The following is a 14,236-nucleotide window of genomic DNA, read 5'->3' as shown; positions in this document are numbered from 1 at the left end:
TGAGGGATGGAGGGTACCAGGGGGTGCCGGTGCTTAGAAATTGGGGTTACCAGGGGACAGGGAGAGTACGAGGGGGTGCCAGTGCTGAGGGATTGAGGGTACCTGGGATGGGGATACCAGGGGGTGCCCGTACTCAGGCATTGGGGCTGCCAGAGGGTGCCAGCACTTAGAAAATGGGGTTACCAGGGGAAAGGGGGAATGCCAGGGGGTGCCTGTAGTGAGGGATTGGGGGTACCTGGGATAGGGGTGCCAGGAGGTGCCAGTATGGAGGGATGGAAGGTACCAAAGGGTGCCTGTACTGAGGCATTGGGGGTGCCAGAGAGTGCCAGTACTTAGAAACTGGGTTACCAGGAGACAGGAGGAGTACCAGGGGGTGCCTGTGCTGAGGGGTTTGGGGTACCAGGGCTGGGGGTACCAGGAGATACCAATACTGAGGGATTAGGGGTAGCAGGGGGTGCCAGTACTGAGGGATTGGAGGTACCAGAGGATGAGGGTACCAGGCAGTGCCAGTACCAAGGAATTGGGGGCACCAGGGGTTGCCCGGAGTGAGAAATTGAGGGAGAGATTCGAGGTACCAGGACCACGGGATGCCAATATTGAGGGATGGAGGGTACCACAGGGTGCCAGCACTGAGGGATGTGGGAACCTCAGGGAGGGCAACTACTGGAGGGTGGAGGTACCAAGGATGCTGGTACTGCGAGAAGAGTACTAAGGGGCACCAGACATGAGTGCCCCAAAATGTGGGCACAGGGAGAAAAAGATTCAAGGGGGTGCAGAGACCAGAAGATGTGGGTCCAGGAGGGTGTGGGCACCAGATATGGGTACCGGGGGGGGCTACAGGGGGATGAGGGTGCCATGGGGCAGTGAGTACTGCAGGATGGGTGGCACCAAGGGGTTCTGAGGCCAGCAGTGTGAGGGGGCCAGGGGCTGTAGGTACCCAGGGGCTGGGATTTCTGAGAGGGGGGGTTACCAGGGGATACAGGTGCCAGAGGAACATGGGTACCAGGGGAAACAGGTGCCAAGACACACAGGTGCCAGGACTACAGACTCCAGGGTGCTGTGGATACCAGGGGACTGGGGCACTGGGTAACACAGGTGGCCAAGGCAGGCTGGTGGGGCTCTGTGCCTCAGAAGGGACCCAGCTGGGCAGTCCTGGAGGCCATCCTGGGGTGCTGGGATGGGTGGGGATGGATAGGGAACAGCTCCTGCCTGGCCCTGGGGGGTTGGCTCTGCTTGGGGAGTTCCTGGCCCGGGGAAGGCTCCACTCCCATCCGTGCAGGGCAAAGCGTGGCTGCCCCTTTGCCATGGAAAGTTACTGGGGCCCTGGGGAGCTGCTGCCTGTGGCTCATCTCCACTTTACCTCCGGAGGGGGATGATAATCCCTAAATCCCAACGAGATTAAAGGCAGACAGGAAGGTGGCTGCAGTTCCTCCCTGCCTGCCTCACCAGGGTACCTCGATGACGAAAGCCTGACCCCGATTAAGCCTCCCGCTCGGCTCGTCCCCCTCCTCCCCTCAACATACAAGGCAGCAAAGAGGCTGAATCCCCACCCTGCTCTCTTCCAGGAACTGTGGGGAGGTGAAAAAACCTCCCCCACCCCCTCCCCACCAAGGCAAGGTAGGAGCTGCTCCTTCAACCTGGTTCTTCCTCCTCTGCCAGCAGGTCCGGAAAGCCCTCCCCTGGCCATGGCGCTGGTGAAGAGTGGTTGGCTCTGGAGGCAGAGTAAGTGGCACCCTTCAGCTTCCCACTTTGGGAACGTTCTCTCCCCCCTCCTCAGGACAAACCAAACCAGGAGGAGGCCTGAGGGGTGGGAGACTGCTCCCCCAAACCTGGGTGGTTAATCCCTGGCAGGGATGAAGAGGAGGGTGGCTGAAAGCCGCCCAGGGATTTACGTAAGAGCAGAGAAGGGGCTGCCTGCCATGGAACAGACGCCTGGCAGCAGGGCTGGACGAGGTCCCTGCACACAGCAGGGCACCACCAAGATGCCCTGGTGGCTTTTTGCTTCTTTTTTGGTTGTTATTTATTTTTTTTTAGCAGTTCTTTTGTTAATTTCACGCCACTGGGACTTGCTGTCATAGAATCATAGAATTCACAGAATCATGGAACTGTCAGGGTTGGAAGGGACCTCAAGGATCATCCAGTTCCAACCCCCCTGCCATGGCCAGGGACACCTCACACCACAGCAGGTTGCTCACAGCCACCTCCAGCCTGGCTGCAAAAACCTCCAGGGATGAGGCTTCCACCACCTCCCTGGGCAGCCTGTGCCAGGCTCTCACCACCCTCATGGGGAAGAATTTCTTCCTCACATCCAATCTGAATCTGTCCACTTCTACTTTTGCTCCATCCCCCCAGTCCTATCACTCCCTGACACCCTCAAAGGTCCCTCCCCAGCTTTCTTGTAGCCCCCTTCAGATAATGGAAGGCCACAAGAAGGTCTCCTGGGAGCCTTCTCTTCTCCAGACTGCACAACCCCAACTCTCTCAGTCTCTCCTCATAGCAGAGCAGCTCCAGCCCTCTGCTCATCCTGGTGGCCCTTCTCTGGACACCTTCCAGCATGTCCATAGCCCTCTTGTAATAGGGGCTCCAGAACTGGACACAGAGCTCCAGTTGGGGTCTCAGCAGAGTGGAGCAGAGGGGGAGAATCCCCTCCCTGGCCCTGCTGGCCACACTTCTCTTGATGCAACCCAGGATCTGGTTGGCTCTCTGGGCGGCAAGTGCTCACTCTCTGTACTGTCCATGCTCTGTGCTGTCCGTGCTCTGTGCTGTCCATGCTCTCTGTACTGTCCATGCTCTGTGCTGTCCATGCTCTCTGTGCTCTCCATGCACTCTGTGCTCTCCATGCTCTGTGCTGTCCATGCACTCTGTGCTGTCCATGCTCTGTGCTGTCCATGCTCTGTGCTGTCCATGCACTCTGTGCTGTCCATGCTCTGTGCTGTCCATGCTCTGTACTGTCCATGCTCTCTGTGCTCTCCATGCTCTCTGTACTGTCCATGCACTCTGTGCTGTCCATGCTCTGTGCTGTCCATGCTCTGTACTGTCCATGCTCTGTGCTGTCCATGCTCTGTGCTGTCCATGCTCTCTGTACTGTCCATGCTCTCTGTGCTGTCCATGCTCTCTGTACTGTCCATGCTCTCTGTGCTCTCCATGCTCTCTGTACTGTCCATGCTCTCTGTGCTGTCCATGCTCTCTGTACTGTCCATGCTCTCTGTGCTGTCCATGCTCTCTGTACTGTCCATGCTCTGTCCTCTCCATGCTCTGTCTCTCCATGCTCTCTGTACTGTCCATGCTCTGTGCTGTCCATGCTCTGTGCTGTCCATGCTCTCTGTGCTGTCCATGCACTCTGTGCTGTCCATGCTCTGTACTGTCCATGCTCTCTGTGCTCTCCATGCTCTGTGCTGTCCATGCACTCTGTGCTGTCCATGCTCTGTGCTGTCCATGCTCTCTGTGCTGTCCATGCTCTGTGCTGTCCATGCTCTCTGTACTGTCCATGCTCTCTGTGCTGTCCATGCTCTCTGTACTGTCCATGCTCTCTGTACTGTCCATGCTCTCTGTGCTCTCCATGCTCTCTGTGCTCTCCATGCTCTGTGCTGTCCATGCTCTGTGCTGTCCATGCTCTGTGCTGTCCATGCTGTCTGTGCTCTCCATGCTCTGTGCTGTCCATGCTGTCTGTGCTCTCCATGCTCTGTACTGTCCATGCTCTCTGTACTGTCCATGCTCTCTGTGCTGTCCATGCTCTCTGTGCTCTCCATGCTCTGTGCTGTCCATGCTCTGTGCTCTCCATGCACTCTGTGCTGTCCATGCTCTGTCCTCTCCATGCTCTGTGCTGTCCATGCTCTCTGTGCTGTCCATGCTCTGTGCTGTCCATGCTCTGTGCTGTCCATGCTCTCTGTGCTGTCCATGCTCTCTGTGCTGTCCATGCTCTCTGTACTGTCCATGCTCTCTGTACTGTCCATGCTCTGTGCTGTCCATGCTCTCTGTGCTGTCCATGCTCTGTGCTGTCCATGCTCTGTGCTGTCCATGCTCTCTGTGCTGTCCATGCTCTCTGTGCTGTCCATGCTCTCTGTACTGTCCATGCTCTGTGCTGTCCATGCTCTCTGTGCTGTCCATGCTCTGTGCTGTCCATGCTCTCTGTACTGTCCATGCTCTGTCCTCTCCATGCTCTGTGCTGTCCATGCTCTCTGTACTGTCCATGCTCTCTGTGCTGTCCATGCTCTCTGTGCTCTCCATGCTCTCTGTGCTCTCCATGCTCTCTGTGCTGTCCATGCTCTCTGTGCTGTCCATGCTCTGTGCTCTCCATGCTCTGTGCTGTCCATGCTCTCTGTGCTGTCCATGCTCTGTGCTGTCCATGCTCTCTGTGCTGTCCATGCTCTCTGTGCTGTCCATGCACTCTGTGCTGTCCATGCTCTCTGTGCTCTCCATGCTCTCTGTACTGTCCATGCTCTGTGCTCTCCATGCTCTCTGTGCTCTCCATGCTCTCTGTACTGTCCATGCTCTCTGTGCTGTCCATGCTCTCTGTGCTGTCCATGCACTCTGTGCTGTCCATGCTCTCTGTGCTCTCCATGCTCTCTGTACTGTCCATGCTCTGTGCTGTCCATGCTCTCTGTGCTGTCCATGCTCTGTGCTGTCCATGCTCTCTGTGCTCTCCATGCTCTCTGTACTGTCCATGCTCTCTGTACTGTCCATGCTCTGTGCTCTCCATGCTCTCTGTGCTCTCCATGCTCTCTGTACTGTCCATGCTCTCTGTACTGTCCATGCTCTGTGCTCTCCATGCTCTCTGTGCTCTCCATGCTCTCTGTGCTGTCCATGCTCTCTGTGCTGTCCATGCTCTCTGTGCTCTCCATGCTCTGTGCTGTCCATGCTCTCTGTGCTGTCCATGCTCTCTGTACTGTCCATGCTCTCTGTGCTCTCCATGCTCTGTGCTCTCCATGCTCTGTGCTGTCCATGCTCTCTGTGCTCTCCATGCTCTGTGCTGTCCATGCACTCTCTGCTGTCCATGCTGTCTGTGCTCTCCATGCTCTCTGTACTGTCCATGCTCTGTGCTCTCCATGCTCTCTGTACTGTCCATGCTCTGTGCTCTCCATGCTCTCTGTGCTGTCCATGCTCTCTGTACTGTCCATGCTCTCTGTGCTCTCCATGCTCTCTGTACTGTCCATGCTCTGTGCTCTCCATGCTCTCTGTGCTGTCCATGCTCTCTGTACTGTCCATGCTCTCTGTGCTCTCCATGCTCTCTGTACTGTCCATGCTCTGTGCTCTCCATGCTCTCTGTGCTGTCCATGCTCTGTGCTGTCCATGCTCTGTGCTGTCCATGCTCTCTGTGCTGTCCATGCTCTCTGTGCTCTCCATGCTCTCTGTGCTGTCCATGCTCTGTGCTCTCCATGCTCTCTGTGCTGTCCATGCTCTCTGTACTGTCCATGCTCTCTGTGCTGTCCATGCACTCTGTGCTGTCCATGCTCTGTGCTGTCCATGCTCTGTGCTGTCCATGCTCTGTGCTGTCCATGCTCTCTGTGCTGTCCATGCTCTGTGCTGTCCATGCTCTGTGCTGTCCATGCTCTCTGTGCTCTCCATGCTCTCTGTGCTGTCCATGCTCTGTGCTGTCCATGCTCTCTGTGCTGTCCATGCACTCTGTGCTGTCCATGCTCTGTGCTCTCCATGCTCTCTGTGCTGTCCATGCTCTCTGTGCTGTCCATGCACTCTGTGCTGTCCATGCTCTGTGCTCTCCATGCTCTCTGTGCTGTCCATGCTCTCTGTGCTGTCCATGCACTCTGTGCTGTCCATGCTCTGTGTACTGTCCATGCTCTGTGCTGTCCATGCTCTCTGTGCTGTCCATGCACTCTGTGCTGTCCATGCTCTGTGTACTGTCCATGCTCTGTGCTGTCCATGCTCTGTGCTCTCCATGCTCTCTGTGCTCTCCATGCTCTCTGTGCTCTCCATGCTCTGTGCTGTCCATGCTCTCTGTACTGTCCATGCTCTGTGCTCTCCATGCTCTGTGCTCTCCATGCTCTGTGCTGTCCATGCTCTCTGTACTGTCCATGCTCTGTGCTCTCCATGCTCTGTGCTCTCCATGCTCTGTGCTGTCCATGCTCTGTGCTCTCCATGCTCTGTGCTGTCCATGCTGTCTGTGCTCTCCATGCTCTCTGTGCTGTCCATGCACTCTCTGCTGTCCATGCTGTCTGTGCTCTCCATGCTCTGTGCTGTCCATGCTCTCTGTGCTGTCCATGCTCTCTGTGCTCTCCATGCTCTGTGCTCTCCATGCTCTGTGCTGTCCATGCTGTCTGTGCTCTCCATGCTCTCTGTGCTGTCCATGCACTCTCTGCTGTCCATGCTGTCTGTGCTCTCCATGCTCTGTGCTGTCCATGCTCTCTGTGCTGTCCATGCTCTCTGTGCTCTCCATGCTCTGTGCTCTCCATGCTCTGTGCTGTCCATGCTGTCTGTGCTCTCCATGCTCTCTGTGCTGTCCATGCACTCTCTGCTGTCCATGCTGTCTGTGCTCTCCATGCTCTCTGTGCTGTCCAAATCCTCAGGCCAGGACCAGCTGCTGTCCAGCTGCTCCACCCTGGGTCTCCTGAGTGGCTTGGTTGCAGCCCAGGGAGGGGCTCACCGAGGTCCTTCCCTTGCTCTTCATCCCCCCAGGCTCCATCCTGCGCCGCTGGAAGAGGAACTGGTTCGTGCTGTACCTGGATGGCAGCTTGGTGTACTACCAGGACGAGACGCAGCGCGACATGGACGGACGGATCCACGTCAAGTACAGCTGCCGGGACGTCAGGGCTGGCCGGGAGTGCCGAGGTCAGCCAAGCCCCATGGCCCCAAGCCTCCTCTGGCCCCAAGCTTTTTGTGGCCCCAAGCCTCCTCTGGCCCCAAGCTTCTTGTGTTCCCAAGCCTCTCATGTCTCCAAGCCTCCTGTGTCCCCAAGCCTTCCATGTCCCCAAGCCTCTCATGTCTCCATGTCTCCCCAAGCCTCCCATGTCCCCAAGCCTCCCCCAGCTTCTTGAGTCTCCAAGCTTCCCATGTTCCTGAGCCTCCCATGTCTCCAAGCCTCCTGTGTCCCCAAGCCTCTCATGTCTCCAAGCCTCCCCAAGCTTATGTCCCCAACCCTCTCACATCCCCAAGCCTCCTGTGTCCCCAACCTTCCCATGTCTCCAAGCCTCCTGTGTCCCCAAGCCTCTCATGTCTCCAAGTCTCCCCAAGCCTCCTGTGTCCCCAGGTCTCCTGTGTCCCCAGGCCTCTCATGTCTCCAAGCCTCCTCAAGCCTCCTGTGTCCCCAGGTCTCCTGTGTCCCCAGGCCTCTCATGTCTCCAAGCCTCCTCAAGCCTCCTGTGTCCCCAAGTCTCCTGTGTCCCCAAGCCTCCTCAAGCCTCCTATGTCCCCACGCCAACCCTCTCTGTGTAGTTGTAACCCTTTTAACTGAAGCTCTGTTTGTGCACACTTAGCACACCTCCTTTGAGCTCCCAACCAGCCCCCTGGGAGGTGCATGTTGGATCTTCTCCCAGTGCTTTACGATGGGGAGGGAGATAAGGAAAGGAAGGGGTGGAAGGAAGGGGAGGGAAGGGATGGAAGGAGAGGGAAGGGATGGAAGGAGAGGGAAGGGATGGAAGGAGAGGGAAGGGAAGGAAGGAGAGGGAAGGGAAGGAAGGAGAGGGAAGGGATGGAAGGAGAGGGAAGGGAAGGAAGGAGAGGGAGGGGAAGGAAGGAGAGGAAGGGAAGGAGAAGGAAGGAAAGGTGAGGTAAGGGAAGGATAGGGAAAAGAAGGAGAGGGAAGAGAAGGAGAAGGAAGGGAAGGAAGGAGAGGGAAGGGATGGAAGGAGAAGGAAGGGAAGGAGAAGGAAGGGAAGGAGAGGGAAGGGATGGAAGGAGAGGGAAGGGAAGGAAGGAGAAGGAGGGGAAGGAAGGAGAGGAAGGGAAGGAAGGAGAAGGAGGGGAAGGAAGGAGAGGAAGGGAAGGAGAGGAAGGGAAGGAGAAGGGAGGGAAGGAGAGGGAAAGGAAGGGAAGGAGAGGGAAAGGAAGGGAAGGAGAGGGAAAGGAAGGAGAGGGAAAGAAGAGGGAAGGGAAGGAGAAGGAAAGGAAGGTGAGGGAAAGGAAGGAAGGAAGTGAAGGAGAATCTGTCCTGCTGGTTTGTGCTTGCTGCAAACACAGTCCCACAGCTCTGACTCATCCCTCTCCGTCTCGCACAAACAAGCAGAACAAAGCAGCAGCTCAGCTGGGCTCAGCCCACGGCCGCTGCACAAAGAGCCTCTTCTTGGGCTGGGAGTGGTGGATGGAAGCCAGGAGGCTGTGGTGGGAGCAGGAACCCAAAGGTTTCTCCACCCCAGAGGGTCCCACCGAGCTCTGGGGCTGAGGGAAGATGCCCAAACCTCATGGATTTAAGATTTTGTTCTTCACAGAATCACAGAATGGGTTGGGTTGAAAGGGACCTCAAGGACCACCAAACCCCCTCCCACCAGCCCAGGTTGCTCAAGGCCTCATCCAGCCTGGCCTTGAACACCTCCAGGGATGAGGCATCCACAACTTCTCTGGGCAACCTTCTTGCTCCAGCAGCAGCACCTCTCACTCCAACAACATTTGGCTGTTTGCTGCTCTCTGGCACATTCCAAGCAGCTCAAACAAGATTTTGGGCAACTCTCAGCAATTTTTGGCCCTTCCACTTTCTTTCTGCCACGTGTGTGGGGGGGTGGGGGTGGAGGTTTCTGCTCCTCAGCTCTTTGCTCTTGTTGGTTTTTAACCTTTGGGCTCCTGTGGGTGGAGATGGAGCTGGACCCAACCCAAATTCTGAGCGTGGTGTCCCAGCAGGATTTTAGTGGCCGCATGTGGGGCACACAGAGAGAGGCTGCTGCTGCTGCCAGGGGTCATTTAGAGGGTCCCCGGGGGCAGCTCGTTTGCCGAGGCCAGCTCCTGCCCCTTCCCCTTCGCAGATGTGCAGCCCCCCGAGGGGAAGAGCCGCGACTGCCTGCTGACCGTGGTGCTGCGGGACGGCTCCAAGACCACTCTGTGTGCCGAGAGCCAGGACGACGCCGTGTAAGCTCCAGTCCCACCCTGGCACCACTGAAACCCCCTCCAGGGCCTCTGCCATCCCAGTTAGCCAAGCCTGGAACGAGCCTTGGCCATCCTGAGAGCCCCATCTTGCTCCCACCCATGGCTATAGCCCCTCCTCAGCTCCTGTTTTCCACATCCTGCTCCCATCCATGCCTAGAATCCCTTCTCAGCCTCTGCTTTGCCCGTCCTGCTCCCACCCATGGCTAAAACCACTCCTCAGCCCATGATTTCCACCTAGTCCTGCTTCTACCCATGGCTAAACCCCCTCTTCAGTCCCAGCTTTCCCCATCCTGCTCCTACTCATGGCTATAACTCTTCCTCAGCCCATGATTCCCCCCAGTCCTGCTTCCACCCATGGCTAAAGACCCTCCTCAGCTCCTGCTTTCCCCCAAATTCTGCTCCCATCCATGGCTAAAATCCCTCTTCAGCTCCTGCTTTCCCCCTCCATCCTGCTCCCACACATGGCTAAAACCACTCCTCAGCTCCTGCTTTCCACATTCTGCTCCCATCCATGCCTAAAATTCCTTCTCAGCCTCTGCTTTGCCCATCCTGCTCCTACTCATGGCTGAACCCCCTCCTCAGCTCCTGCTTTCCCCCAATCCTGCTCCCACCCATGGCTAAAACCCCTCCTCAGCCTCTGCTTTCCCCATCCTGCTCCCACCCCTGGCTAAAGCCCTTCTTCAGCTTCTGCTTTCCCATCATGCTTGCACCCATAGCTAAAACCCCTCCTCAGTCTGTACTTTCCCCCCAGTCCTGCTCCCACCCATGGCTAAAATCCCTCCTCAGCCTCTGCTTTCCCTGTCCTGCTCCCACCCATGACTAAAACCCCTCCTCAGTCCCTACTTTCCCCCCAATCCTGCTCCTATCCATGCCTAAAACCCCTCCTCAGCCTCTGCTTTGCCCATCCTGCTCCCACCCAGGGCTGAAACCCCTCCTCAGCCCTTCCTCTCCACTCGGGTTCCCCTCAGAGGGTGACTCGTTGAGGTTTGGCCTTCTTGATGAACAATTCCAACTCCAAAGTAGCTCTTTAGGAGCAGTTGGTCACCTGTGGGGTTGGTTTTCCTCCTGGATGTGGGTGACATCCCCTTGACTCCCAGGATCACCAGGGAATGGTTTTCTTTGCTATTTGATGATTTAAAAAAAAGGTGAAATTGATTGAATCCTAGAATGGGTTGTATTGGAAGGGACCTTAAAGATCATCTAGAGCCTCATGAAGTCCTTCCTGGCTCAAGGCCATGGCCAAGCAGGAGCAAACATCCCCTCTGGGCACCATTCTCCCTTCTGTTTATAGAAATGAAGGATTTTCTTTTCCTAAATATTTTGGATTTTCAATTAACATTAAAAATGGATTAAAAAATGGGCAGTAGGAAACCTTCAGCTGAGCTCAGATGGCAGAAGATCTTCAGCCTCAGCCCAAGCTGAGCTGTGTCTCTTGAGCTTGACCCCAGCTGAATGCAAATTCATCCATTTCTCACATCCCCCCTCCCCCCACCCAGATTCAGATGTCCTTTTCCTGCCTTCTTTTAGCCAGACCCTTCAGGCCTGTGCCCATTCCCATGGAACTGGGGCCCTCCCTCCACCTTCCCATCCCCTTCCACCTTCCCATCCCCATCCACCTTCCCACCCCTTCCACCTTCCCACCCCTTCCACCTTCCCATCCCCTTCCACCTTCCCATCCCCTTCCACCTTCCCACCCCTTCCACCTTCCCACCCCTTCCACCTTCCCATCCCCTTCCACCTTCCCATCCCCTTCCACCTTCCCACCCCTTCCACCTTCCCACCCCTTCCACCTTCCCACCCCTTCCACCTCTCCATCCCCTTCCCCCTTCCCACCCCTTCCACCCTCCCACCCCTTCCACCTTCCCATCCCCTTCCACCTTCCCACCCTATTCCACCTTCCCATCCCCTTCCACCTTCCCACCCTATTCCACCTTCCATTCCCCTTCCACCTTCCCATCCCCTTCCACCTTCCCATCCCCTTCCACCTTCCCACCCCTTCCACCTTCCCATCCCCTTCCACCTTCCCATTCCCTTCCACCTTCCCATCCCCTTCCACCTTCCCATTCCCTTCCACCTTCCCACCCTATTCCACCCTCCCACCCCTTCCACCTTCCCACCCTATTCCACCTTCCCATCCCCTTCCACCTTCCCATCTCCTCCACCTTCCCATCCCCCCCATCTAATTAGGAGTTAATGATGAATTAAGCTTAACTCCAGCCCCGTGGTCACCTCCAGGTCACCAGGGGGAGGGGCAGGGCCATGTGTGTGTGCCCCTGGGAGGTGGGGGGGGAACACTTCCAGCCCCACCAGCACACCCCCAAACTGGGTCCCCCTTCCCCCTCTTTTGTTTGCAGGGCTTGGAAGATGGCTGTGCTGGAGGCAAAATCCACCCCGGTGAGGCTCCAGACCCCCCCAAAAGGGGCAGTGTCCCAGCATGGGGGCAGGGGGGGAGGTGACACCAACCCAGCCCCTCCCCCACCCCCAGCTTCAGGTTGATGTTGAGCTCCAGGGGTACCCCCAGGGCCCCACCAGGGAGTAAAGCCCCCCAGGGGCAGATGAGGAAGAAGGTGGAGGGGAAGTGGTGGTGAGAGAGCTGAGTGACCCTCTCTAGAGTGCTGGGGTGATGGGGACAGAGGCCAAGTGACAAGGGACAGAGTTCAGGGCAAGAGGGGAGAAGTTAAGGTGGCAGGGACAGAGTTCAGGGCAAGAGGGGAGAAGTTAAGGTGGCAGGGACAGAGTTCAGGGCAAGAGGGGAGAAGTTAAGGTGGCAGGGACAGAGTTCAGGGCAAGAGGGGAGAAGTTAAGGTGGCAGGGACAGAGTTCAGGGCAAGAGGGGCAGAAGTTAAGGTGGCAGGGACAGAGTTCAGGGCAAGAGGGCAGAAGTTAAGGTGGCATGGACAGAGTTCAGGGCAAGAGGGCAGAAGTTAAGGTGGCATGGACAGAGTTCAGGGCAAGAGGGGAGAAGTTAAGGTGGCAGGGACAGAGTTCAGGGCAAGAGGGGAGAAGTTAAGGTGGCATGGACAGAGTTCAGGGCAAGAGGGGAGAAGTTAAGGTGGCAGGGACAGAGTTCAGGGCAACAGGGGAGAAGTTAAGGTGGCAGGGACAGAGTTCAGGGCAAGAGGGGCAGAAGTTAAGGTGGCAGGGACAGAGTTCAGGGCAAGAGGGGAGAAGTTAAGGTGGCAGGGACAGAGTTCAGGGTAAGAGGGGCAGAAGTTAAGGTGGCAGGGACAGAGTTCAGGGCAAGAGGGGAGAAGTTAAGGTGGCAGGGACAGAGTTCAGGGCAAGAGGGGAGAAGTTAAGGTGGCAGGGACAGAGTTCAGGGCAAGAGGGGAGAAGTTAAGGTGGCAGGGACAGAGTTCAGGGTAAGAGGGGCAGAAGTTAAGGTGGCAGGGACAGAGTTCAGGGCAAGAGGGGCAGAAGTTAAGGTGGCAGGGACAGAGTTAAGGCAATAGGGCAGAGTTAGGGGGATGGGACACAGGAGGGTGGCAGGCAGACTTACGGTGACAAGGGACATAGAGGGATGGGGACAAGAGTTAAGGTGATAGGGGCCAAGAGTTAAGGGGAACGGGGACAGAGCTGAGGTGATGGGGACAGAATTGAAGGTGATGGGGACACAGTTAAGGTGGTGGGGACAGAATTGAAGGTGATGGGGACACAGTTAAGGTGGTGGGGACACAGTTAAGGTGGTGGGGACAGAATTGAAGGTGATGGGGACACAGTTAAGGTGACAGGAGCCCAGTCAAGGGGAATGGGAACAAAGTTCAGGTGACAGGGGTCAGAGTATGAGGGGAATGGGGGTAGAGTTAAGGCAATGGGGACAGAATTTAAGGTGGCAGGAGCCAAGTTAAAGGGAGTGGGGACAGAGCTGAGGTGATGGGGACACAGTTCAGGTGACACAGCTCAGCTGAGCTGAGCCCCAGCAGGTGACTCAGGTGCCCTGAGCAAAGGCTGTCCCTGGCACCTGGGACACTCTGGGCCCCCTGTCAGCAGTGTCAGGAGAGCCTCAGTGGGGGTAGAGGGGAACTGAGGCACCATCGTGGCCACACCACCTGGGCTGTGGCTCCTGGGGTGGCCACCAACCTCATCCCTTGCTGCCACCCCTCCTCCAGGTGCATGTCTATGACCCCTACGATGATGACTACTACCAGACTGTGCCCCTGGACTCCCACCAGGCTGCCTACATCAGCTCTGGCCACTATGGCCACCAGTATGGAGGTGAGTGGCCACTGCCTGCATGGCCACCAGCATGGAGGTGAGTGGCCACTATGGCCACCAGGATGGAAGTGAGTGGCCTCTATGGCCACCAGGATGGAGGTTGGGTGGCCCCAGCCTGCTTGTGGCCACTGTGGCCACCAGGATGGAGGTTGGGTGGCCCCAGCCTGCTTGTGGCCACTGTGGCCACCAGGATGGAGGTGAGTGGCCACAGCCTGTATGGCCACCAGTATGGAGGTGGGGTGACCCCAGCCTGCTTCTGGCCACTATGGCCACCAGGATGGAGGTGGGGTGACCCCAGCCTGCTTCTGGCCACTATGGCCACCAGGATGGAGGTTGGGTGGCCCCAGCCTGCTTCTGGCCACTATGGCCACCAGTTTGGAGGTTGGGTGGCCCCAGCCTGCCTCACTCCAACCTTCCCCTGCTGCTTACCCCAGCTGGAGGATTTCCTTATCCCAAGCTGCCAACCAAAACCAGGGGGAAGTCCTCCTCCCGCTCCCCCTCCAGTGGCACATCTTGGAGGACCTGGTGGCCCACTGGGAGGTGGCCAAGGGGGTGTTGTCCCCAGGCCCCCCCCCTCCTGAGCCCTCTCTTTTTGCCTTGCAGCTCCGGGGGTCACCCAGGTCGTCCTGCGCGAGGATCCCTACAGGGTCTCCGGGGACCAGATGGCCTTGGGGCTCCTGGCTGGGGCTGCCACTGGAGCTGCCCTGGGCTCCTTCATGTGGATGCCCTGCTGGTTTTAGCAGCTCCCAAGCTCTCCTTCCAGGGGATGCAGCCCCCTCCTCTATACCACCCCCAGAAGCTGGGTTGCAGCCCCTCCACCCGCTCCCCCCCCCCAGCCTAATTTAACTCCCCCTTGGCTTGGTACCGACCCTGAGCCTCCTTCAGCTTCCCCAAAGCTCAGCACCTTCCAGCCTGCAGACTGAGATCCAACCCCAAAGCCACCCCACAGCCTGCTCCCAGCCATGGCTTTTGCACTAAAGGACACCCCCCTCCC

At 57.4% G+C, this 14,236-nt stretch overlaps 1 protein-coding gene across 1 annotated transcript; it reads left to right on the top strand.

The window, feature by feature from the left end:
• The first annotated feature begins 1,685 nt into the window (after positions 1–1,685).
• Positions 1,686–13,982, top strand: PLEKHB1 (pleckstrin homology domain containing B1). Its single transcript, XM_054382783.1, has 6 exons — positions 1,686–1,722; positions 6,631–6,783; positions 8,907–9,009; positions 11,382–11,421; positions 13,137–13,242; positions 13,846–13,982. The coding sequence occupies exons 1-6, from the start codon at positions 1,686–1,688 to the stop codon at positions 13,980–13,982; spliced, it is 576 nt and encodes a 191-aa protein (XP_054238758.1).
• Positions 13,983–14,236: the final 254 nt, after the last annotated feature.

Source organism: Indicator indicator, chromosome 1, assembly GCF_027791375.1.
Source record: "Indicator indicator isolate 239-I01 chromosome 1, UM_Iind_1.1, whole genome shotgun sequence".
In the NCBI taxonomy this organism is placed as follows: domain Eukaryota; kingdom Metazoa; phylum Chordata; class Aves; order Piciformes; family Indicatoridae; genus Indicator; species Indicator indicator.
The sequence above is the reverse complement of the archived record's forward strand: the minus strand, read 5'-3'. Positions and strand labels throughout refer to the sequence as shown.